This window comes from Rutilus rutilus, assembly GCF_951802725.1.
Source record: "Rutilus rutilus genome assembly, chromosome: 22".
Classification (NCBI taxonomy): Eukaryota; Metazoa; Chordata; class Actinopteri; order Cypriniformes; family Leuciscidae; genus Rutilus; species Rutilus rutilus.
The window spans coordinates 27,513,059-27,537,981 of NC_140227.1; the positions used below are offsets into that span (position 1 = coordinate 27,513,059).

The 24,923-nt window shown below is 37.8% G+C and overlaps 3 protein-coding genes across 7 annotated transcripts in view; 2 read left to right on the plus strand and 1 right to left on the minus strand.

Moving 5' to 3' along the window:
* Window positions 1–2,606, plus strand: part of tkta (transketolase a) — a 16,599-nt gene extending 13,993 nt beyond the window's left edge. For both annotated transcript variants that reach the window (XM_084394442.1, XM_084394443.1), the window contains exon 14: window positions 692–2,606. In XM_084394442.1, coding sequence (XP_084250568.1) covers window positions 692–879 — 188 coding nt within the window. In that variant the 3' untranslated portion in view covers window positions 880–2,606. The remainder of the gene's footprint in view (window positions 1–691) is intronic.
* A 707-nt stretch (window positions 2,607–3,313) lies between these two features.
* On the minus strand, window positions 3,314–7,898 carry LOC311282252 (uncharacterized protein). 3 transcript variants are annotated; one of them, XM_084395890.1, is made up of 9 exons: window positions 7,806–7,898; window positions 7,676–7,700; window positions 7,524–7,595; window positions 4,938–5,006; window positions 4,752–4,802; window positions 4,552–4,614; window positions 3,899–3,974; window positions 3,711–3,758; window positions 3,314–3,616 (listed from the first exon to the last, which is right to left on the minus strand). In XM_084395890.1, the coding sequence occupies exons 1-8, from the start codon at window positions 7,806–7,808 to the stop codon at window positions 3,734–3,736; spliced, it is 384 nt and encodes a 127-aa protein (XP_084252016.1). In that variant the 5' UTR covers window positions 7,809–7,898; the 3' UTR covers window positions 3,314–3,616; window positions 3,711–3,733. The 3 variants fall into 3 exon arrangements, 2 of the variants coding, with proteins under 2 accessions (XP_084252016.1, XP_084252015.1); XR_014625909.1 differs by lacking the exons at window positions 7,524–7,595; window positions 7,676–7,700; window positions 7,806–7,898 and adding exons at window positions 4,391–4,466; window positions 6,910–7,120 and having other exon boundaries at window positions 3,321–3,616; XM_084395889.1 differs by lacking the exons at window positions 7,524–7,595; window positions 7,676–7,700; window positions 7,806–7,898 and adding an exon at window positions 6,910–7,120 and having other exon boundaries at window positions 3,321–3,616.
* Window positions 7,899–8,612: 714 nt separating this feature from the next.
* Window positions 8,613–24,646, plus strand: LOC311281705 (bicaudal D homolog 2). 2 transcript variants are annotated; one of them, XM_084394896.1, is made up of 9 exons: window positions 8,613–9,096; window positions 17,515–17,727; window positions 17,951–18,103; window positions 18,342–18,782; window positions 18,933–19,262; window positions 19,363–20,028; window positions 20,170–20,321; window positions 21,094–21,340; window positions 23,072–24,646. In XM_084394896.1, exons 1-9 carry the CDS (start codon window positions 8,857–8,859, stop codon window positions 23,072–23,074), a joined length of 2,445 nt encoding a protein of 814 aa, XP_084251022.1. In that variant the 5' UTR covers window positions 8,613–8,856; the 3' UTR covers window positions 23,075–24,646. The 2 variants fall into 2 exon arrangements, with proteins under 2 accessions (XP_084251022.1, XP_084251021.1); XM_084394895.1 differs by lacking the exon at window positions 23,072–24,646 and having other exon boundaries at window positions 21,094–21,557.
* The last annotated feature ends 277 nt before the right edge of the window (window positions 24,647–24,923 follow it).

Genomic DNA, 24,923 nt, shown 5'->3' on the forward strand with positions numbered 1-24,923 from the left:
ACAGAAAGACCAAAATATGCACTGCCCAGCTGGGTCAGACAGACTAGAGAGAGATGCACATCAACTTAACTTTACTGTTTTTAACTGCCTTGAGTAATTTGAGGGGCCCTACGCAACTTACGTAGTGTGTGTATAGGGCTGATCGGCTCTGTGCACAGGTGAATTCTAATTTAAAAAATGGTCTATTTTGCTGGTTTTGGTTAATTGTCAGCTGGCAGCCTGTTAAACCAGTTTGAAACCAGCATAAACCAGATAAGACCAAAAAACCACCATAGGCTCTTAATTCAGCAGGGATACATTAAATTGACCGAAAGTGACAGCGAAGGCATTTATAATGATTTGTTCTTTTGAACTTCTGAGGAATCCTGTAGAAAACCATGCTTTCCATAAACATATTTTTAACATTGATAATATAAGTTTGTTGAGCACCAAATCAGCATATACGAATGATATATGAGGTATATATGAGATCAGGACTTGTTACATGATACAAGAAATTATATTGTATAAGATTCTTACTCCCAACTTGTAAACATTTTTTTTTTTTTTTCGTAATTGCAACAATTCTGACATCGCAAAGACAAAACATGATTTCCCAAGACATCAATGATGTCATTTTCTGTCAGAAAGTAGTGGTAATTTTGTATGGTATTTGTGTGGCTTCTCATGTTTACATGCTGTAATTGCACAGGTGGCCTGGGGGAGGCGGTGTGCTCCGCTATCGTGAATGAGCCTGGTTTCACTCTCCAGCGTCTGGGTGTCGCCCACGTTCCCCGCAGCGGCAAAATGCCCGACCTGCTCAAAATCTACGGCATTGACCGCGACTCCATCACGCAGATGGTCAGGAAGATGCTCAGCAGCTCGGCCAACGCCAAGTGAACCTGTTCGCTTTGCCCCGCCCACTCCATCCAAATCAATTGAAAAACCAGCTCCACAAACACGGTCACATGACTCCTCTTCAGATTGTGACCCTTCCCTCCACCTCTTTCACTGTGAATGACCCTGTTGTGAGTATAATAGTAATGTGGGATACGTGCTGTACATTTTGAAGTAATGTTCACATTTTACTTTTTTGTTTTCCTTACAAATACACTAGCCTAATGTTTAAAAGTTCGGGGTACCATAATTGAAAAAAAAAGAGAAAAGAAATCAATGTTTTTATTCAGCAAGGATGCATTAAATTGATCAAAAGTGACAGTAAATACATTTATAGTGTTACAAAATTTTTTTTCTCAGATAAATGCTGTTCTTTTGAATTTTCAATCATGAAACAAATCACAGATTCCACAAAAACATTAAGCAACAAAACTGTTTTTAACATTGATAATAACAACTTGAGCAGCAAATCAGCATATTAGAATGATTTCTGAAGGATCATGTGACACTGAAGAAAATTCAGCTTTGATCACAGGAATAAATTACATTTTAAAATATAATAAAATAGAAAACAGTTATTTAAAATTGTAATAATATTTCACAATATTACTATTTATCCTGTATTTTTGAACAAATAGATGCAGCCTTGGTGAGCTTAAGAGACTTCTTTTAAAAACATTACAAAATCTTATCAACCTCAAACTTTTGAATGCTAGTTTACATATAAATACACGTACAGGAGTCCTTTTCTAACTCTTCTCCTGTACTAACATTCACTGACAGGTTCAAATTAACATTGCAACCATTTTTACTCGCGGATTGTGATGTATTTCAAGCAAAACAGGTTTTTAAATGAGGAAAAAATAGTAGGGGATTTGATTTTGTCCATCTGGAATTAACTGTTGAAAGACAAACATAAAAATTTTGTCCCGATTTGAAACTCAAAGGTTAGCGATGCTAAGACGTATTTTACACCACCTCAGAAAACGTCAATATGCTGTACAATGTGACACTTTAACTGTGTTTTTAACTGTCATTTGATAAGATCCAACAATAAAACTGTTTGCATATTTTAATACTTTTTATATTGTTATGGTGTAGCTATGACGACGGGGCGGGGCTGGATTTCACGGGAACAGATACGTGTTTGAGAAAAAAAAAAAGATTTGATGTTAGATTAATAGAGTGTAGTCTTAAGAAGAAGAAAAAGATGATCAAATGAGAATGTCTGTAGGGTGCTTCACTTCAAAGTGTTCAGTTAATGGTTATCTTCTATGAAACCGTTTGTAGTTTGGTCTCTGTGTTTAAAAAGATGGAGTAGCATGTTGTGGTGTTATGAGCATGAAACTTGAGAAGATAAGAGATGGATCGAATCATGGAACGTCAGCGTCACTGGAACGTGCTGTTATATCGGAGCTTTGAACCTACAACTAACACTTTCTCTGTTATTTTTCTATGTATCTCAACAAGTCATTGATTAAAGCCCTCTACATTTGAGTTTGAGAATTCATGAATGTCTTGCCTCTTTTATTCACACTCATACTGTAGGAGAGACACCGGGGTTAGTTGTCACAAACTTGAAAGTCAGTTTTGAGCATTTCCACCATGCTTTTCCATGGCACAGGTCATTTAAGAACACATAAGCCACTATTGGGGCATGTTGTCTCAATGGGAACCTGCTGTATATTCAAACAAATGACAAGAATGCATTTGTTTGCAATTTAAAATACTTACTATTCTAAATTATACTTTTATATCATGTAAAAAAGGCATCTTCCACAACATTTATGTAGAATGTAGGTCTGTAGTCTATTTAATAGGTTTTCAGAAAAAAATTAACTATACTTTTATATAAAGTAAAAAAAGGCATCTTTACATAATGTTTTTTTACACATTATTTATGTAGAATGTATTCTAGGTTATTCAATAGGTTTTCAGGAGGAAAAAAAAATGCAGCAGTTCCTCCATCTACCAGCAGGAGCAAACTGCTTGAAGGTACAATATGTAACTTTTTTTTACATATTATCAATACATCAATACATCATCAATTATTCTTCTAAAACATGTTTTTGTCTTACCCTGATTCACTATGGTAAGCCTATTATAAGTGTTTATAATATTTTGATGGCTTTCACAGGAAAAAATGTCTCGTCATATCCATAAATAGAGAAAAGTTGCTCCGGCTACTTTGATGCGTTTATGGTGTGGGAGTGACGGGTTAGTTGACACAAAGAGTGAGAAAGTTTGACATGGAGCCGCTAAATCTCAAAATCACCCGTTTAAAAAAAAAAAGTCGAATCAAGGAGAGTCTGCTGGCAAAAAGAGATCGCGACCGAGTGTGTAATATATTGAGAATCAACAAGGGCTTACCTTTTCGGTGATGGTGAGAACTGAGGGATTTGAAATGTTGTAAAAGCGACATGGAGATGGCATTTTTAATACTTAACAGGTGAGTACAGTATTTTATTGAAGAGATCAATTTTGCCATAGCTCTCTAAGAGAGTTCAATGTAAAGCATTATGTATTGTGAAGGCTCATATTCATCTGCACAGTACGAAGCACAAACAAATCATGTTCTTCCCCAAAATACATGCAGTTTTGTTTTTAACCTCTAGAGGGACAAAAGTTACATAGCAAAATGTAAAATGTAAACCATCGTTTTGGAGGCAGATATTGAATTTAGTGCAACATTAATTCACATTTGCTTTGATATAAAGTGGATGAATGCACAAATCGACACCTGCAACAGACATTGACAATGATCATATTTCTGGAAATACACGTACTATACTAATAATGATAAAATTAAATCAATTACAATTTTCCTTTCTTACCGTTAGTGAACACTAACTTAATTTCAGTCATAGTAACGCCATCTCTTCCTATTTAAAAAACAGGAACAAATAAAATCTTTCTTGGGTGAACTCAGAAAAGAGCAACTCAGTGCCACACATGATGAATCCCGGCAGTATACAGTAGTTCATATGAAAGGTCCAATACATAATCAAGAAAAAGTTCTCACCGTAGAGCATTATATTTGCGTATTGCTCCTCTTAAGGCAAACACAGCGAGGCCCGACCCACAAGACAGAGTATAAACTGGAAAAAAATGAAGAACTTATTATTGCATTAAATACAGTACCATTTAAAAGTTTAGGGTCGGTAAGATTATTTTATGTTTTTGAAAGAAGTCTCTTATGCTCACCAAGGCTGCATTTATTTAATCAAAAGTACAGTAAAAACAGTAATATTGTGAAATATTATTACAATTTTAAATAGCTGTTTTCTATTTTAATAAATGCAATTTATTCCTGATGGCAAAGCTGAATTTTGAGGAAACAGTGATAGTTTTTGTTATAAATAGAAGTTCATAAGGACAGCATTTATTTGAAAATAGAAATAGGCTATACACAGTATGTTCAATTTAATGCATCCTTGCTGAATAAAAGTATTATTTATTTTTTTTTTTAATCTTACTGACCCCAAACTTTTGAACAGTAGCCTAGTGTACTTACTGAATTTATGAAATATACAGTAATTCCAAAATGTATCAGAGGCACCATCTAGAAGATGTGCTTCTGAAACTGTGAGCTGAAAGGAAGAGGTGCAGCGTGGGTTCATGGCACTACAACAAACCTTGTGATGTCTCTGTTAGGAAGATGTGTGGTTAACATACCATGATAGGACCTGAGATGGAGGATGGTCACAAAGAGAGCCATACAATAACCCCAGATGACATCTGTGGAAAAGAATATATTTTATAAAATAAAAAACTGTTTTTATGTCAAATGGCCTGATAGAAGAATGGGCAACTTGTCTGAAGACTATTAAAAAAAAGTTAAGTAGTACCATAAAGTAAACTTAAAGTAAAGTTACCTTTCCAGTGGTAAGGTCGACCCTTACATCTTCTGGTATGTGCTGGCAAACCTGTTAAAAAAGTTCAATAAAATTTTCCACATAGGTAAATGTAATTTTAATTCACGTTGTGCATGTTGAATATATTTTGATTAGATACATTTCACATCTTCCACTTTCCACACTCATTTTAATAAGACATCTTACCAAAGCTGGCACCCACACATTCAAACACTACTGTGAAGAACACACCAAGAACTGACGGCACCACAATGGCTGGAAAAGATGAACATTTTGATAAATGATTGACTTAAAGATAGTATATGGTGACACTTAAAAAAAAAAAAAAAAAACATTTTTGTCATTAAAAACACTTCAAACAAAACTTTTGAAAGTGTTTTTTCCTCGTGTGTAAGACTTTGTGGATAAAAGAAATACAAGTCCTGTTCACACCATCACGATAACGATAAAGTTCTAAATATAATCATTTTATTTATCATTCTAAATATAAAAGAATAGCACAGAGAAACGATATCGTTGAAATAACTTTCAAAACGATGTTTTCCAGCTGATGAACCATAAAAACAGTGCCTGTGACCGAAATCGCACAATTATTTGACAAAAGAAGTATGTCCGAATTCTCATAAAACAATAGGCAAAAATGACCCCCATGACCTACAGTACTTCTTCCTGTGAGATTCTGAAGTGTGCATACGATGAAGGCCACGGGAGAGGATTAATCTTTTTTTATACTGTCTGGGATTAATGAATGACAGTGAAGCGACACAACTGATGCTGGTAGGTCACATGATAAAGACAAGATGGCGAATGTAGTAGCCTACGTCCAGATTACATTCATACTACACACATTATACTATGGAACATACTTTTTTTAGCGGTCGCGAAGTACATTTATTCACATATTTATACATTATATTTATTCAAAATAAGTACATAGCCTACTCAAGAGAGTATGCGATTTTGGAAGCAGCCAGTGACAGCCAATCAGAATCCATCCTGCTTTAAGGAGCTCGAGCATTTAAAGCGGCAGATGACAGAACTGAAGTGGCGCATAGAATAAACAGTGTCGTTCGTTGGTGTGGGCGCAATGTAGTTATGGTTATATCAGAGCCCGTCTACGGAGAGCCTGCCCACTCCCTATTAAGTCCTATTGTACCGAATTTTGGTTGTAGTACCACCAGAGTTCCACTGGGGTCGATCGCCATGAGTGCAAAATGAATGGGAGTCAATGGGGCTAGACAGCTAAATTTGTCTCTTTCACCCGATTGCAGTTGAGAAATCTCAGATCTGATTGTAGATTTTGCAAGTTCAACATGGGTTTTAGGTCGAAAGTTGAATGAACGAGTACTTATGTCCTTTCGATTTCTTACAGGTTGAGTTGTTGTTGCCCATAACACGCTAGCAGAGCCCGTCTACGGAGAGCCTGCCCACTCCCTATTAAGTCCTATTGTACCGAATTTTGGTTGTAGTACCACCAGAGTTCCACTGGGGGCGATCGCCATGAGTGCAAAATGAATGGGAGTCAATGGGGCTAGACAGCTAAATTTGTCTCTTTCACCCGATTGCCGTTGAGAAATCTCAGATCTGATTGTAGATTTTGCAAGTTCAACATGGGTTTTAGGTCGAAAGTTGAATGAACGAGTACTTTTGTCGTTTTGATTTCTTACAGGTTGAGTTGTTGTTGCCCATAACACGCTAGCATTCTGCTAATGACGTCAGCATTCTGACGTCATTGACATTTTGAAAGACTTTTTAAAGCAAATAACTGACTCTAAAAAATCTAACATCCAGCAATGTGTAATTTCTTTGCATCTCCTTTCGAATACAACATTCAAATTATTAGACAAAAAATTATATCCTGAGAAAAGTGGATTTTGAGGGGTATACCGCCATTGACCTCCATTCATTCTGCACTCGTCCTGTGAGTGCCCTCATATGGAATCAGAGTGGAACTGCAACCAGTTCAGAAGCCGGAAGTGTAGTGAGAGTGAAACTTCTCGCCATATTAGACATTCTCTGACGCTAGCATTCTGCTAATGAACGCTGATTGGTCAGTGAAGGACTGATTACGACCAGAGATACCGCTTGATGGCATCGTGGCATCCGAAGCGGGACCAGAAACAAACAAAACAAAAACTCTTCTAGCACGTGTATTTACCTGTGTCAGCTGTGTTGTCGATGCCTCGAGAGAAAAGAAAGTGCAGAGCGCGAAAGCACCAGAGTGACTGAAGGATTGCCGTAAAGCAGTATCTCTGGTCGTACATGTGTATGACGTCATTGACACTTTAAAATACTTTTTAAAGCAAATAAGTGACTCAAAAAAAATCTAACACCCAGCAGTGTGTAATTTATTTGCATCTCCTTTCGAATACAACATTCAAATTACTAGACAAAAAATTATATCCTGAGAAAAGTGGATTTTTATTGGTATAGCGCCATAGGCCTCCATTCATTCTGCACTCGTCCTGTGAGCGCCCTCATATGGAATCAGAGAGGAACTGCAACCAGTTCAGAAGCCGGAAGTGTACTGAGAGTGAAACTTCTCGCCTTATTAGACATTCTCTGGTTATATTGTTCTTGGTGTGAACGGGCCTTTAATTCTGAATATATATATATATATATTTTTTTTTAAATGATAGTTTCAGTAAACCACACCCTTCACTTGACTTTACTTCACTGAAATCTGAAGAACTAGTGCACACTATATAAACAGGTTGACACACCTAACGTTACTGTTCACCTGTCTGGAACAAAAAAAAAAAAACTTCTTACAGTAGAATGGCCTGTACAGTAATAGTCCACAGCCCATGCCAAAGCAGATAGAGAAAAAGTGGTAATATTTATCTGCGGGGAAAGTCAATAACAATAATAAATATTTATAAACTTTCAGTTTTGATTTAAAAGAGTTCTGATAGAAAACTTACAGTGGTTGTACACATCCAAAGCACCCTAAAGACATAATTGTACAATCTTAACTGAGTCTGTAGTATTGAATTATTCTTTCTTATATATAGTAGCCTATAAAAAAAGAAGAAGAACAAAACAGGAGCTTACCATTGGGTTGATAGTTCACCTCCTTAATTCTCCTTAATTCCGCTTTGACTAACTCACTCAAGTGTGATTTAATGGCAGAGACTTGACATGAAGTATATTTTCACTTTCAGATTGATGGGCAATACCCATTTTGAGGTTTGTATTTCCTTTTTGTAATAATGCTTTCTGTTCTATGATCACATGCAATTGTAGTGGCAACATGAAAGAAAAGCTGAAAATAGGCTAGCATGATCTAGATTCTAGAACACAATGGCCTACAGCAAATATATAGAGAGATATATTGTGGTTAGAAAAAGCAAAACTGTCAGTAATTAATAATAAAAAAAAATAAAAAAATCCAAAAGCCTGTTTAATTTTAGAAACAATGTGGTCTGTTTATAATATCATTTATTTATTTATTATTATTTTATTTTTTTTAAATTTCACTTTTTTCAGATTTTAATGACTTTTTTACTCAAAGAACAAATAGGTCGTTATAGGTCGGCTATCTGCCTTTATGTTTAAGGAAAGTACCTGGTAAAACGTAGTATAAACTCCCTGTGCTGGGGGACTTTGCATCTGCCACACACAACCTAATATATTCCCATGATCAGCAGATGGAAGCATTGAGCAACATTTGGTTGAGTTTGGCATTCATTCAGTGAACCATCTGTGCGTCCAGTGTTGCCTTCGTGTACAGAACACAAAGCATTGTGGGTGTTGTAGTCAAGCACCAGCCCTAATACGGCTCATGCATGGGTGAATGGAACTACATTACCCATAATACAGGAGTGACAAAATCACTTCGTATTCCTGCTGGATGATCTCACAGCAAACCGAGTTCCCCTCCTAATCTCAGGAATGACATCAGAACAAGAGGAAATCATGGAGTTATACGTTGAAACATGGGGAATAAGTTTATAAGATTGAATTTTAAACTTTCCTTGAAGAATAGTGCATCTAATAAACTTCATGCACCTCAGATTGGGGATCAACTTCATGGTTGAGAGGGAGGAATTAACGGGCTCGGTCCGTTATCGCCTGCATTAGACTGTGCCGGGTGAAGGCAGACATGTCCGGGGATGAGGACGGGTGTCCCGAGGCGCAGCTGGTCACGGAGGCCGGGCCTAACTGGCTCCGCGCGGAGATCGAGCGCCTGACGCGGGAACTGAGCGAGACGAGCCGGGAGAAGATCCAGGCTGCGGAGTACGGGCTCGTGGTGCTGGAGGAGAACCAGCAGATGAAACAACGCTTTGAAGATCTGGAGAGCGAATATGAGACCGTCAGACAAGAGCTGGATCAGCTCAAAGAGGTGAAACCAACTCATACAATAACCGATTCAAATGTGTTTTTTAAAGTAACGGTTTTTTGTTGCGAGCAGCGGCACTAAAGGAAAGTGTATCGGTCTGTGTCTCCACCCATTGTTACATTGTTCACTCATTTTGAACAGTGTAGGCTACTTCACAAAAATGAAAAGTGCCATAAATAACAGGGTGTGTGGAGTAATATCGATAAATCTGCCGATATTTATGTCGCCATTTTGAAATTATCGGTATCGGTCGATCGACAGCCTTGACAATTGTTGATGCAGAAATTATTTACTGATTTTTGTGTAAATATTATGTAAAGTAAGTTTTAATTAAATTATTTATGGGCAGTCGTCTCAATTTTAAATCTCAATTTGATTATGCAATTTTGAGAGAAATTTAGTCTGTCCCTTGTATTAAAGTGTATTGCACAAATGATACTTGTCAGAATTTTTTTTTTTTTAGTTCATTTAGGCTAGATGATAGAAATGATGTCAGCGGTCAAATGTTTGTTGTTTGCTGTAATAAAGATATAAAATAGGCCTTCAGTTTAAACTGTAATGTGGTGTGATCTGCTAACCTCAAATTGTATTAAAATGATTGTGCACGTCTCAAAGGAATTGAGGGACTTAATGGAAAATTTGTAGGTCTGCTTTTGAAAATTAATTGCTACAAATTCATTGTTAATTTTCTTAAATAATGCATTTAATGTATATTTTGTTGACAAATCAGTGATTAGGCTGTTCATTATTGTATCAGAAAGGAAAAATATTTAGTTTAATGTCCGTTTTCTTTGCATGTCTTTATTAGAGATAAAAAAAAAATCAACGTTGGTACTGGCAGTACAATTTTTTACTACCAGTCAAACTCATTTATATAATTTCAAAGCATTATATCAGCATTCTAGCTTGTATTATTGGCATCAGTTGATTATAATAATATTAATAAACTTATTGGTAGACCTGAAGAAATCTGAAATTTTCTGACATTACCATTACCAATAATGTCAACACAAGTGATTTATACAGACAATATATATTGCTGTAAACAAAGGCTATACTTTAAATAAAATTACATTTATTTTAGAATTTAAAGCAATCCTTGTTTGTTTTCATCACAGTAACCTAAAAAAAGACCACAGGAAATCCTGCCTTTTATCTAATGGAAAAGCAGGATATTAATTTTTCATGAATATATGTAAAATCACTAAATCCTTTTATACATTATATATTGTACATTCAGCATTCTAAACAAGTGTAAATAGATTAGTCATGTAATGTTGATTAGAGACTGATAATGAATCAATGACAAGAAGTGAGATGTTGATGTGAGACAAGAAGTCAGTTTTGTGTGTGTGTGTGTGTGTGTGTGTGTGACTGAAACCTAGATTGGGATGTAGTTTGTATATGAATTGTTTTACAACTGAATAGACTTAATATAGGTTTCTTTTTCAAGTCAGCTTTTGAATGGGTTCTTAATAGCAACTCTGCACAACTCTCTCTCTCTCCTTTTCCCTTACAACTTCCTGTCAACAACTCAAACATGCAGCAAAGCTCGGACATTAATCCGAATTGTTAGAATTAGTTTATCTAGAGCTTGTCTCGGTTCTGTATATATACTTCCTTCTGCTTAATCTATTCTGCACGGCTCTAAATAAAGGACACAGTCTTCGTCATCTAGTAAGAAGATCTGGGAAAGAAATCGGGCTAAAAAAAGCACCTTAGGCTTGACTCATGTCCAACTCACACTAGGGGTGTCATTGAGGGGCTTCACCTGGAAGCTATGAAACTATTTTTGTTTATAAATGCTCTTGTGTATCATTCCAAGCTACTAAAATACATCTGTAGGTCAGTGCATGAAATCAGATTAGTAGGCAGATTAACTTGCATGAGTCATTTAATTAACAAAAGCAATGCAAATTTGAATATTTATACAGTACATTGTCAATTTTTATGGTTATAAATTTGTATCCATGAACATTTTTCCTTTCTTCCACATTAAAGTTAACATTTACATTTTATGTGTTATTAATAACTATTTATTTATTTTAAATGTTATTTTTTTAGATTTTAGGTTAACATTTACATACAAGTATGTCCTTTTAGTAGTCTATTTGTTTATTTAAAATATTTTTCCATCGCTAATTAATTTTAAATAGTCTTGCGTTGAGGCAAAATATATATTTTTTAAAAGTACAAATATTCCATGCCTCTCAAGTAATCTAAATAAAATGTTTTGAGCTTGTCCACTTTTGACCACTTCCACAGGTAGTCGAAAACGCATTCAACCGGATTGCTTTCGTAGTGTGGTCGTATCAAGCAAGTCCTGAAAAGTGAAGCCAAAGCATTTCGATCGCCCCTGGTGGCTGGCTGCAGTATAAGCCTTAATCTCCGCCCTCTCCATGTAATCGATTGGGACGTGAGCCAAACTAAAAAATCCAATAACACTTCAAATAATTTTTTTCCAAAGATGGTTTCTGTCATCACGCAGACGTATGTTCAAGTGTTCGTTTTCCCAATAAGTTTGGTTTTAGTTACTTATTTGATACTATTAAAACAGAGCGCAAATGAGTGGGAGTGTGTGGGCGGGGCCTTGATCCTGCGGCTCCACTACTGCGCAAACTCGAGCTCTGAACGATGTGATCGACAACGACCATTACAGGGATATTTTGGCTTCATGTTTCTACAGTAGACGGAAACAGAGACGCCATGTCCATCTTTTTTACAGTCTATGGGTCGGATGTGTTCGAACATCCACAAAAGACTGCCTACTCTCCACCTACTGACCTAATGCGTAGGATTACATTATGGGAAGCGCGCCAGTCTGACAGGATTTAAACTTTGTTGGCTGAAGACCCAAGTTTGGTTCTGTCACCATTTTTAATTTCTAACACACACTCACAGCATTCGGTGTGGTCTTTTGGCTAAAAGAGCAGAAACGAAAGCTGATGCTCGTCGAACGTTTTTCCGTCATCTCCTTTCACATGTAAATTGCGTGAGCTTATTTCGTCCATTAGATCGAAAGATCTAAAAAAGCCCATACATTTACCCGCCCATAGACCCTCCCCTCGAAGAAATCAGGACAGAAGGGGTTGGAAGTGGACAAAAGAGACTAGGTTAAAACACTAGGTGTAAACTCGTCTACTTGTGATCCGATTGACCAAAAAGCATCTCAATACCAGGTGTAAACAGGGCCCATGAGAGAGTGAACGTAGCCTTTAATGTGTTCACACTGTTAGTTTTTGAGATTGACAACCAGTCAACTTACAGGTCTGAGTCTTGAAGTGTCCTGTTTACACAGCAACTGACAGTAGCGTCTCAAATACTGCCTGTATATGAACTTGTAACTGGAGTCAAGCCCGTATTCTCTTATTAGTAAACAGCAACAGTGACTTACGTAATATCAAAGATGACGATGTCCATAAAACTGAAAAGTCATCACCTTTATCATGACAAGAGTCCAATTGAGCCACAAGTTGATCTGTCAAATCTTCACTAACCGACAGCAGCCTTTATATCTGGGTGGAGAGCGGATCTAAAACTGGATCTGAAACCTTCAGATTACACACAGCCCATATCTCCATTTCTGTAAGTTACCGAAACCTCACATGAAAGACCAGAACACATGCCAGAGCACTGTATGACGTGATGGACAGCTTGTTGTCCAGTCCGGTTCCGTTCAGACAGTGCAGGTTTTCTGAGAATGCAGTTTTAAGTTCTGAAAATGTATGTTTGTGAGTTCGGTTATAGAATGCAGTTGTCACTCCCGTAAATAACTGAACCGTGTGAACATAACCATATTAAGGACTCAAATTCAGGACTGACATCCGAATTCGGCTGCTGTGTGTGAACCGTGGCCAAAGATAGGTGTAGCGATCAAGGCTCAGACACGCTGGATCAGATGGAGGGTGAGGTGAGGAGAGGAGACGAGTTAATCCCACTCAAGTATATCGGATCTGCTCTCTCACCTGTTGAACTCCAACACACACACACATACACGTACATTAACTCGTTCTTAAAACACTCTCTAAGCATAGTAAGATGCAGTCTTGTCAAGATTAGCATCCTTATGCAAGATGACCATAAGATCTGTTTCTAGGTTAAGTCAGTATGACCAAACACACTGCTAGCAGGGGTGCAGAGATATAGATATTTATTTTATTATACTTTTTCTTATATATACACTATAATTCCAAAGTTTGGGGTCGGTAAGTTTTTTTTAGAATTGTTTTTAAAGGAAGTCTCTTATACTTACCAACCCTAATATTAAAAAATAGAGTAAAAAAAGTTAGATTTAAAATAATTATTTTATATTTTAAAATGTAATTTATTCCTGTGATCAAAGCTGAATTTTCAGCATAAATTCAGTCTTCAGTGTCACATGATCCTTCAGAAATCATTCTAATATGATGATTTGCTGCTTATAGAAAATGTCTTATTATTATCAATGTTAACAGACATGAGAAAGCGTCTGATCAAAGCGATGTGGATGTCTGCTCAAACTCTGCAATTCGGCACTCTGGTAAAGTCGCGTCACGTTTATTTATATAGCACTTTATACAATAGATTGCTTAAAAGCAATCAGCTTTACAGTATTAAACATGAAAAAGCAGTGTCAGTATATCTTTCAATTAGAATTACAACTTCATTTTCTCCATTGTGCGCATGTTTTTACTTGCGGACGTCTGACCTCGATTTCCATGTCAAAGAAGGCGGAGCTTCAGAACACACCTACCTTTAAGTAATAGCCAAGGACCAATGGTGTTTCGAAGGTGTTTACCAGCCAGAGCGAACTTTTCCGGAAAGTTTGTTTTGGCAAGTTGTTTCAGACTCCCAAAACGAACTTAATTTTGGCCTGATTATGTTCGAAATGACGTCACACCGGTTTATTCTTCAATTTCGTAGTATATCGGGGCCTTAATATAGTAATCAATGAAAATAATGCTATGAATGGCCAGTACCTATAACATCACCAATATGTTGTTCCTCTCTATTTCTGAAAGTATAAAGAAGTGTATGTTGATAATGTTGAATTTGGTGGGCATTTTCTGGGCTTCTTCGTTGTGCTGAAGGAAGTCTTAGCCCACCACAGCCATATGTCAAATAAACAGTGGCAAAAGTATTTACACAACTGCTCAGATCTGTGTTCAGTTTGAACTTGTGTCCTAACCAGAATGAAACACTTTGTCAGCTGTGCAGTCCATCAGAAAGGGTTTGAAGTGTGAAAGAATGGTAACGTTTTAGTCTCTTTCAACAAGGGGGGATAGAGTCTGCATCAGTGTGGTGGGTCCACAGCTGTGCAGGGCTGGGACTCCCTCACCGTAGAGTTGATACAGCCTATCTACAGGCTGCTGTGGTTTATAGGGTTTGTGACTATTTAAAGACGCGGAAGAGTAAATATTTGAGGTTTCTAAAGCCTAGTGATGGAAAAAAACTGCAGTTTTCTAAGTGTAATGTTCTTTTTGATGAAGGTTTGCAGTTTTATTTGATTTTACATGCATGATGTAGGGTTCTAGAGTGTAAATGCACATTTTTACCTGATGATAAGGTCTAGTGATAATGAGTGTATTTACACCAACACATGGAGCTGTAGTGTAAAAGAGTTTGACAGAGGTTCGAGTCCAGCTTAACACTTCCTAGTCTCTGCGTTTGCCAAGTTATTACTTTAAGATGAACAATTCTAATTACAAAGTCTACATTTCTGCTGTTTTGTAAGTATTTTCTATACAGCTGGTAGTAGACGGGACAGTGTGTGTGCTTTGCACATGTTTAGCGTGCTTGACATTATAGCATTATATAAGTTGCTGAACATTTCAGATAATAAAAAAAGTGTGACTTATATTCCCACTTATATTCTATTTTAGATAAACATCACTAAACGGCACATAAAAACCAAACCAACTTTTGGTTCAGATGCATCTAGTTGGCTATGTGACGCTAGTTCTTTTTGCCTATCCATAATTTCCTCTTTTCAGTCTCTTGTGAGAAACGTATTTGAAAAATGAAGACTTGCTCATGCAAACTTTTAGGAAGTAGGAGATATTTTTAATCTGCCCATGCACTAATGGATTGGCTCATCTGCCATTTTTAATGCATTTGCCATTTTAAAACAAGATATGTAAACCTTAAGTAGATTTTATTTTTAGACTGTCAGTGTTAAACTATTTTCATGTGATATCAATGCTGATATGACTGAAATCTGAGTAATCACTAGAGAAGAGTCAGATGATATCGCTTAATACTCTGCAAACCAAGCCTCTGTCAACTCTCACACAGAGCAAAGCTTGTCTGGTTTCTGAATCAGCTGTCGTTGGCAAGCGGTTTTGTTGTTGTTAGAGAAGATCATGACGTCAATTTGTTTTCCAACCCGGAAGGATAATTCACCCTGGATTCCCAATGGAATTTCAAATGGACCTTTAGATTACCAGATTTATGAATAAAATAAGATCTGTGGTTAACATTACTTAAAGTCTACTACTACTTGTTTTGTTGTACAATATAAATTGTTACTAAGGACTCCAACAGTCAATTACTTGCCTGACCAGTCAAGTTTATAATTGAACATTTTTCTTTTTCTCTTTATTCTCTTCAAGTACAGACCTTTTATTACTCATAAACTGAAAACTGCTCTGCTAAGAACTTGTTAGAAATTGAAAACAATGAATGAAAAGTAGGCGCTCGAATGCTAATTCTCTTTTAGGTTGTAGGACTACGAACTGAACAGCTGTGTTGAGGATTTGTTCTGCGCAGGTGAGAAGTCTTGCGGCCTAACATCAAAGCTTAATCTTGTTGCTGAAGTCTCAACGGCAGCCTTATTTTACTACAGCGCTGCCATAGATAAATTTAACATGGCCTTTACTTGGTACTGGTTAAATAGAGTACACACTTAATGCATCTCTAGCTGGGTTTAAGCATAGAAATACTGAGAATTTTAAGTAGATTCTCAGATAGGAATTAGTGAATTTGAAATTCAACAGAAATATTGTGTCTATGTTTTAAAGAAAAAAAAGGATAATATCACAAAAATAGATCTTTGCAAATCATTAGTTAGGGAATAGAGAGAAACAAACAGTGGAGGTCTGTATGTTAGTATGGCCTTTATCCGTGGAATCTCTGTTCTGGAATCGGAATAAACTTCTAAAGAAATGTCTTGGCAACCCGGAGTGACAGGTGGACCGTTGCCAGATCTTAGCAGCAGCTGCTGTGGCAGGAGGAGGACTTAGCGCTGACACCATTTCCACTTCTCTTTCTGTCGTCCAGTGTCGTAAATGGATGTTTCTTCAACTTGCAGGCACTTTTATTTCCCATGGGTTGATTTGAATTAAAACTGGCATCAGCTTTTTTCTGTGCCTTGATAAATTTTTTTTCTACAATTTTGCTCCTAATAGTGCCTGGTATTAAACAATGTAAAATGAGGAAAATACTACTGAACAAACTTAGTTAAATTTAATTGTGCGTATTTATGATGCATAAAATACTAGCTATGAAACTACACTTGGCGAGACAAAAGAGTTTGCCATTTTATTCCATTAATTTTGAAAATGTTATTTCCACCACATTCATTTCCATCACAGAATGCCAATGATACGTAATTTGAGTTGTGTTGGAAAAGACACTGTGGTGGCAATACTCACGACTTTCATAAATGTACATGTTGTCATAAATTAATACATAGTTATGTTAATACATGATTAATACATAAATGAAACCATTCAAAGTGTGAAAAGTTTATTTTCAAAAATTCCAGTCCAGCAGCACTGTTAACATTTATGACTCTTGCTGCCGTGCCGTGTGTGTGTGTGTGTGTGTGTGTGGCAACTCAGTGAGGCTGTAGCATGCCAATGACATCATTCAGACTGGCACACAGATTTAGATAAAAAGAGCTCTTGGATAGAACTCAACTAGTTTTGTCTCTAGCCAGTTACATCATCAGTTTCCAGGAAATGCATCTTTGAGTCTTACAAAATGACCAACATCAAAACTAAACTGTCTGTGGGAATCCTGAGATTTGGGGCAAATCTGCAGAACGGATTTAAAAATGGTCAAATGTGTTAAGCAGAGCTGAGAGAACCAGACTCTTATTTGTAGATGTGTGTTAAAGAATTTTGGCTGATAAATAGTGAAGATAGTCAACCAATATAAACTACACATAGAAGTCGCATGAGATAAGACGTTGTTGTTAGCATGTCTTCAAATGAACATAAATCTTATTAATTTCCCTCAACAGTCAAAACATTTACAGTCCTTGGGTCGATTACATTTAGCCATTTAACTTCTACCCCATATATTCTGTAGCGTTTCTTTAGTTCAGTTAAGATTAATATGAACCGTTAATTACAAAACAAGTCATTTGTTTGTAGCAAAGCGCTAGACCTTCATAGTTATAATTCTAACTCTGATCTCTCCCTGATCATGTTCACACAGGCATATGGCCAGGTTCACTCCACCCATAAAAAGGTGGCTGCAGATGGGGAAAGCAGGGAGGAGTCCCTCATCCTGGAGTCAGCATCTAAAGAGGCGTACTATGAGCAGAGAGTGCAGGAACTTCAGGCTGACCTACGACAAACAAAAAACACTCTCACCAGCACCCAGGCTGAGAACGAACGTCTGGCCACCCACGCCCTCGAGCTGAGAGAGGTTCGTGCAGTAGAGGGTTTTGTTAAGTATTTGCAACTTAAACATTTATTAATGTTGTTCAGATAATAATGTACTCAACAGCAAAGGTTGTAAGGATAAATAGGCTAATATTATACTGTCAACTTATATCTATGTGGTCATACAAACAAATCCAGTGACTTATGCCCCCAGTTTTGGATATAGATTCATTGATTTTTCCATGAAAATTTGTTCCATTCTTAAGAATAATGAGATTGTGGAGCTGCAGCGCAGTCGTCTGCGTGACGACATTCGAGAGTACAAGATCCGAGAGTCTCGTCTGCTGCAAGACTACACTGAACTGGAGGAGGAGAACATCAGCCTGCAGAAACAAGTCTCCACCCTTAAACAGGGTCAGGTTAGTAGTATTGACATTTGGGGGTGGTGTGGAAGAGTAACCAAAGCTCACGATTAATAATCAAAAGGTTGATGGTTCCAGTCCCACAAGGAGCGAAACATGCACAATCACCATGTACTTTGGATGAAAGTGTCTGCTTAACGATGACTACTACTTCCACAAAGCTGCATGTGTACAAGTCTTTGCTGTTTTTGGCTTGCTTATGTTACAATCTTGTAATCTCTGTCCTCTTCCAAAGGTGGAGTTTGAGGGACTCAAGCATGAGAATCGCCGTTTGGAAGAGGAAGTACAGTACCTAAACAGCCAGCTAGAGGACGCTGTTCGGTTACGCGAAATAGCTGAGCGTCAGCTAACGGAGGCTCTTGAAACCGTAAAAACCGAGCGGGAGCAGAAAGCAGCTCTTCGAAAAGAATTGACACATCACATGACCTTGGGAGACTCCCTCCTTGCCAGCTCATTGGACGGGCTCAAACTGAATGCAGACGAACCTAATAACGACGATGCCATTCTGACATTTGAAAATGGATTTGCTAAAGTCAGTGAGGGTAACGATGAAGATAACAGATTGTTTTCACCCAAGAGAGGCGAAAATTTCCGTCCCGCACCAAGTCTGGTGGATGACTTGTTGACCGAGCTGAACATCTCAGAGATCCAGAAACTCAAGCAACAGCTCTTACAGGTATAGCCATCTTTGAGTATGCTGCAAATGCAATACTTTGCACTTGATTGGCTTTCGACTGTTTGGTAAATTCATTGAAATAGTCAAACTGCTGAAAATGTTTGAAAATGAAAATGATGAACATTTTTCCCCCTTTATTTCACCTTGCAGGTAGAGCGAGAGAAGGTAGCTCTTCTCACCACTTTACAGGACTCTCAGAAGCAGTTAGAGCATGCTCGAGGCGCATTGGCCGAAAAGCAGGAAGCCATGACGAGACTTACCGATGATTTGGGCGCAATGAGAAGACTGCAGGCAGGCAAGGAGCGGCAGTCGGCACTGGACAGCGAGCGAGAGCGCGACAGTCGAGAGGACAATGATGTGGACTATTATGAGCTGGATATCAACGGGCCTGAGATACTTCGCTGCAAGTATGAGGTAGCCATAGGAGAGGCAGGTGAACTGAGGGAGGAGCTTAAGGGACTAAAGTCGGAGCATGATGTGGTGAGTGGGACTGAGAAAAGTCGAGTTTTGTTCAATATTATTTATGTTTCATTAATGGGTTGATGGTACATTGTGTGGCAACGTTTATGTATGATTCTAGATGAAGGCTGAGCATGAGGAGGTACGGGCACGACTAGAGGGACAGGTGCGTGACCTCAGTGTTCAAGTGTCTCAGCTGGAGAGCAGCTGCCGTACAGATCGTGATCAAGTCGTTCGGTTGGAAAAGGAGCTGAAGGAAGTGAGTGCAGTCGCGGGCGAGACAGAGGGCAGTCTCAGCGTAGCCCAGGATGAACTTGTTGCCTTTAGCGAAGAGCTTGCAAACCTCTACCACCATGTCTGCATGTGCAACAATGAAACCCCGAATCGTGTCATGCTTGATTTCTACAAAGAGGGTAAAGGAAACAAGACTGAACATAAAGATCGGCAGTCTACATTGACGCAAACCAGCGATAGCACAGCCCAGACATCCAGGTCCAACTCCACCACTGTTGACAGCTCAACTGCAGTCAGAGAAGATCCCCGTCCTGAACCACTGGACATCTACAACCTGGTAGCAATAATTCGGGATCAGATCCGCTACTTGCAGAAGGCGGTGGACCGTACCACAGAACTATCCAGGCAAAGAGTTGCTTCCCTAGAGTTGGCAGCAGTGGCAGATAAAGACCAAGCTGCTTGCATGGAGGAGATTTTGAAGCTCAAGTCCCTGCTGAGCACTAAGCGAGAACAGATTGCCACGCTGAGGACTGTGCTCAAGGCCAACAAACAGGTGAGAATAAAAAAGATTAGCTTGGCATGAATGTTTGACGCCAGCATATTGAGCTTGTTGTTGATCATTCAAATGGCTTGACTGAGATCTTCTTCATATGTTAAGAGCTCTGAACTGTGGTGTGGTTCTGTCCCTCTTTAGACAGCTGAGGTTGCCCTGGCAAACTTGAAGAGCAAATATGAGACTGAAAAGGCCATGGTCACTGAAACCATCATGAAGTTGAGGAACGAGCTGAAGGCTCTTAAAGAAGATGCTGCCACTTTCTCTTCTCTCAGGGCAATGTTTGCCACCAGGTAGTACAAAAACACATCTGAAAGTTGTTTCTCTTCCAGCTTTCATTGTCTGGCTCGCCCTAATCAAGTAACTCCTCCATTATCCCTGCTTCTGTCCAAAAACAGTAGGGTTACTTAGGCCCTGTTTACACTATCGGATCACAAGTAGATCAAAGAGACACATAGCTGTTTACACCTGGTATTTTAATTTGCCACTTTCAACCACTTCTTTCCTGATTTCTTCGAGGGGAGTGTTTTTCAGATCTTTCGGTCTGATGGACAAAATAAGTTTGCAAAATGTACATATAAACGTGTCTGGAGACGACAGAAAAACGTGGAGAGCAGCAGCTTTTGTTTCTGCTCTGACAGCCGCAAAAGCTGAACGCTGTGAGTGTTAGAAATCAGGAATGGTGAGAGAACATTGCGCTTGGTAAATTTTTTTTTTTTTCTTCAAACCAAACTTGGGTCTCAACCAACAAAGTTTAAATCCCATCTGCCTAGTGCGCTTCCCATAATGTTTACTAATTAAGTCAGTAGGCGGTCTTTTGTGGCTGTACAAACACATTCGACCACATCTACACCACGAAAGCAATCCGGTTAATGCGTTTTCGACTACCTCTGGAAGTGGTCAAAAGTGGACAGGCTCAAAATATTTTAGACCCCATTCACACCTGTATTTGGCGTCGTCCACTTGTGATACAATCGACCAAAACCAGGTGTAAACAGGGCTTTTATTCAGGAACTAAATCTGGTTTATTACATCTCTATCCCTCTTTCACTTTTTCTTCTTTAGGTGTGATGAGTATGTAACACAATTGGACGACATGCAGAGGCAGCTGGCTGCAGCGGAAGATGAGAAGAAGACTCTGAACTCCCTCCTGCGAATGGCCATCCAGCAAAAACTGGCCCTCACTCAGCGACTGGAGGATCTGGAGTTTGACCACGAGCAATCCCGAAGAGGATCCGGTGCTGGGCCAGGTGGACGTGGGAAGGCTCCATCTGGGCGTGGCAGAGGACCATTGTCTTTTTCCAGCCCCCATGTAAGTCCTAGACTTCCCTGTAAGAACCGACCACAACCACACGGCCTCATTGGAAGTCCTGCGGTTTTCTGCAGTGAGAAGTATAAAATTCTGTGTGATGCTGGATCCGATTAACACCTGTGTGTAACTGTCACTCATCAGCATCCTCATTCTAACTAACACTCCTTTTACTGTACGTGTGCTTGGGACAAAACAACACTAACATGTTTGTACTAACAGTTCTGATGTGTTAACTTTTGTTCTGTAGATATCTGGAGAGAATAGATGTGTTGGTAATGCCATCCTCCCTACTAGGGTTATCACGATCACTACACTTGCTAGTTCTCTGAAAAAAATTTCCAAAAATTTCATAATAGGTGAACTCCAATATTTGAGTATTTTTTGCAACTTTTAGTATCGACGAGTGTCGGTATATACTATATTTGGCAAATTATGCTGTATATGATCAGAACACACTGTAATGTATAATGCAATGCATTAGTTTAATTTCCAGTGTCTTTGTACAAACAAATATATTGTGTTGGAACTAAACTACAGGGACGTAGATATCCTATGAACAAGGATGGAGGAAATGATTAAAGACAATGTCTTATCATGTTAATATATATATCTATGTCCATATCTAAATTTGGCTTTTCTGTCTGAACGTTTGAACCCAATGTTTCTACTCGAACATAGCCAGCACTGAGAATACTGAATGTCATTGAGTTAAACCCAGTTTCACAAAGCTAGTCTGTTAATCTCTGTGTCAGTGGGAATAAATCTGTGTAATCCCAACAGAGACGCGCGTACCTTGTTGAGCCTGCTGGGAGATTTGCAATCCAGGTTGCAACCTGCAACCCTAAAGGACATAATTGATGCTGCAGATTATTTTGCTAAAAATATTACAAAAATGAAAGGTCTTTTGTTAAATATGATGTCTATATCATAAAGATGATGTCCGTGTTTGCGCGCACAGAAAAATGCATTAAGAAATTTTAGACTATCCTTCTCCAAGATGAATTTAGTTTCGACTGTGATTTTATGTCATTTCATGTCTTTGTTGATTTTGTTCATCCTGTTTCATCTAGCCATTAAGCCAGCATAACATACATTGTCCATGTTGTCTTCACAGTGGTGACTCTGAACCACTGCTACATATGCATGATCTGCTCTCAGTCTCAAACCTTTGTATTAGATTGCATGTTGTCTGATGCATGTGAGTCCTGTTTCCTGCTGTCCATTGCATCAGGAAGAGTGAGTCTTCTGTTTTGCTGTGTACTAATGGGTCTAACTGGTCTCGTTGTTGGCGGTAACATTCACTTTGTCTACTTCCATGTGAACTTTATTTATTAGGATATATTATTTCAAGGGATAGCTCACCTATAAATCTAAATTCTGTCATTAATTACTTAACTTCATGTCGTTCCAAACCCGTAATCTTCGGAACGCAAAGCACTTGCGTTGCTTCATAAAATGGAGGTTAAACCACTGGAGTCACATGGATTACTTGGGGCTTGAAAGTGGTAGTTGCGTAGCTGTCAATGGAGGGACAGAAAACTCTCAGATTTCATCAAAAAAAAAAAGATTTGGTTCCGAAGATGAACGAAAGCCTTACGGGTTTGGAACGACATGAGGGTGAGTAATTAAATGACAGAATTTTCATTTTTGGGTGAACTATCCCTTTAAGTTACATTTGGATAATTTATGATGTGATCATTCTGATGATTGTTTTGTTTCTCAATTTTGCAGTAATTTTATTAGCTCTGGCTGCAAATGGCTATTTCCCCTTCCTTCACTCTACACTATACGTCCAGAATACACATGCCTGGTTCAATTTTGGAAACAAGAAATTTGTCCCTGGATGTGGCTGCAAGGAAACACAGGCTCACATGTAAAGCCGGCTGGTCTATGTAATCATTATTCTGACTGTTACTGTGGTATTTTATTTTGTCTGCTTTTTTTTTTTTAACTGTGCACTTTTAGTGCATTAGTTATTATTATGTAAGAGATGCACATTTCAGTATACTTAGCACATTTATTGTTTTGCTCTTGCAAATTTTACGTATTTAACTGAACAAAAAAATAATATAAGAACTATTTGTTTGTTTATTGTATTTTAAATGCTTAACTGCCTGGTTCTAAGCATACTCCAGGGAGGACAATTATGTTAAATAGGCCTATGTTTCTCGTTCTGTTCAATAGTCAAACATTCTAACTGAACATTACCTTGCTAGTTAGTGTAACTCCTCTAAAAGAACAATGAATTTGACCGGAAAACTTTCATAGTTGGTCACGGAAATGTTAAATTCAAGACATTTATAAAAAACAAATCGATTCCAAATTGGAATACTTTCTACATTGTTTGCCAAATACTGCATTAAGGTCTGCATTTTGTGTTTTACAATGCAATACATTATTTGTTTTTAGACATTAATTATCTGTTTTATATAATCCTCTCCTAAGACCTCCTGTGCCTTTTATTGGTTTTTGTTTTCATGAACAGTTTTTCTGTCAGTCTCGCTATAGATCTTAACCATTTGGCCCAGTGTGAACATCCAATTTGGATAGTAATTAAACACTCCTTTTGAAATTCAACTCAGATTGCTTGTTTAGGAGATTTTAAATGGTAGTAAGGATTATGTGTTAAAATCATACATTCCTTTGAGGAAGAAATGATTTCTGATGGCGGTCTTGTTGGCTGTCTGTTGACATTGTTAGTCATTATTTTCCTATGTGTAACCTTGATAATGTTTTGTTTGTATTTCAGCAAGCAGAAAACTTTGCCTCAGAACATTTGTGCCATTTCAAATTTAAGACATTATAAGTTTTAAATGACCTTTTTCCTTTCTTTTTTTCTTCTTCTTTTGACCACAAATTAAGTGCAATTTTGTGCTGTTTCTGGAGTGTATGCAATAGTTTTCTATTTGCTGAAAACCGCTTCATCAGCCATGTCATAGCTTATTGTGACATTTTGAGTTTATTTTTACACATTTGTATGGAATGACCTCACGTCTTCGTTCATATTTATTCATAATGTATCGTTCAGTATTAATGACTAGGTTTATATGCATTTTAACCGGCACATGCGTTGCCTCTCTTTGCATTTCTACTTGAAATCTTACAGGTACAGTGTGAGCTATACCGCATCACCTGTTTTTTTGTTTGTTTTTGTACAGTACTGATTTCAATTTTGTGCTATTTTTCTAAACATTTGAGATTCCCTGTAGTTTATCATGAGGAACACATTATAGGCCCATGTCTGTCTTAACATTTCTCATTTGACAAAAAAACGAGGAAAAAAAAATAAACTAATGTAAAATATTGCATTTGTGTGTAACTGAATGTGTGTATAGATAGATAACGTGTGTTTCTACATATTTATGAATGGGCTAACGTTATGTATACATATTATTTTACGTTATACATTATAAATGATTAACATACACGTAATAGATTGTTTATTAATATCAAAATCGTTTTATATGGAGCGCTCACTGCTTGCCAGTCAACAACTAATATGCAGTTGTAAGCGTTTCATCTATCACACAAAGGGATTCGAATCAATTTTTTACAATATAATCTGTATTTGCGTAAAGTTCCA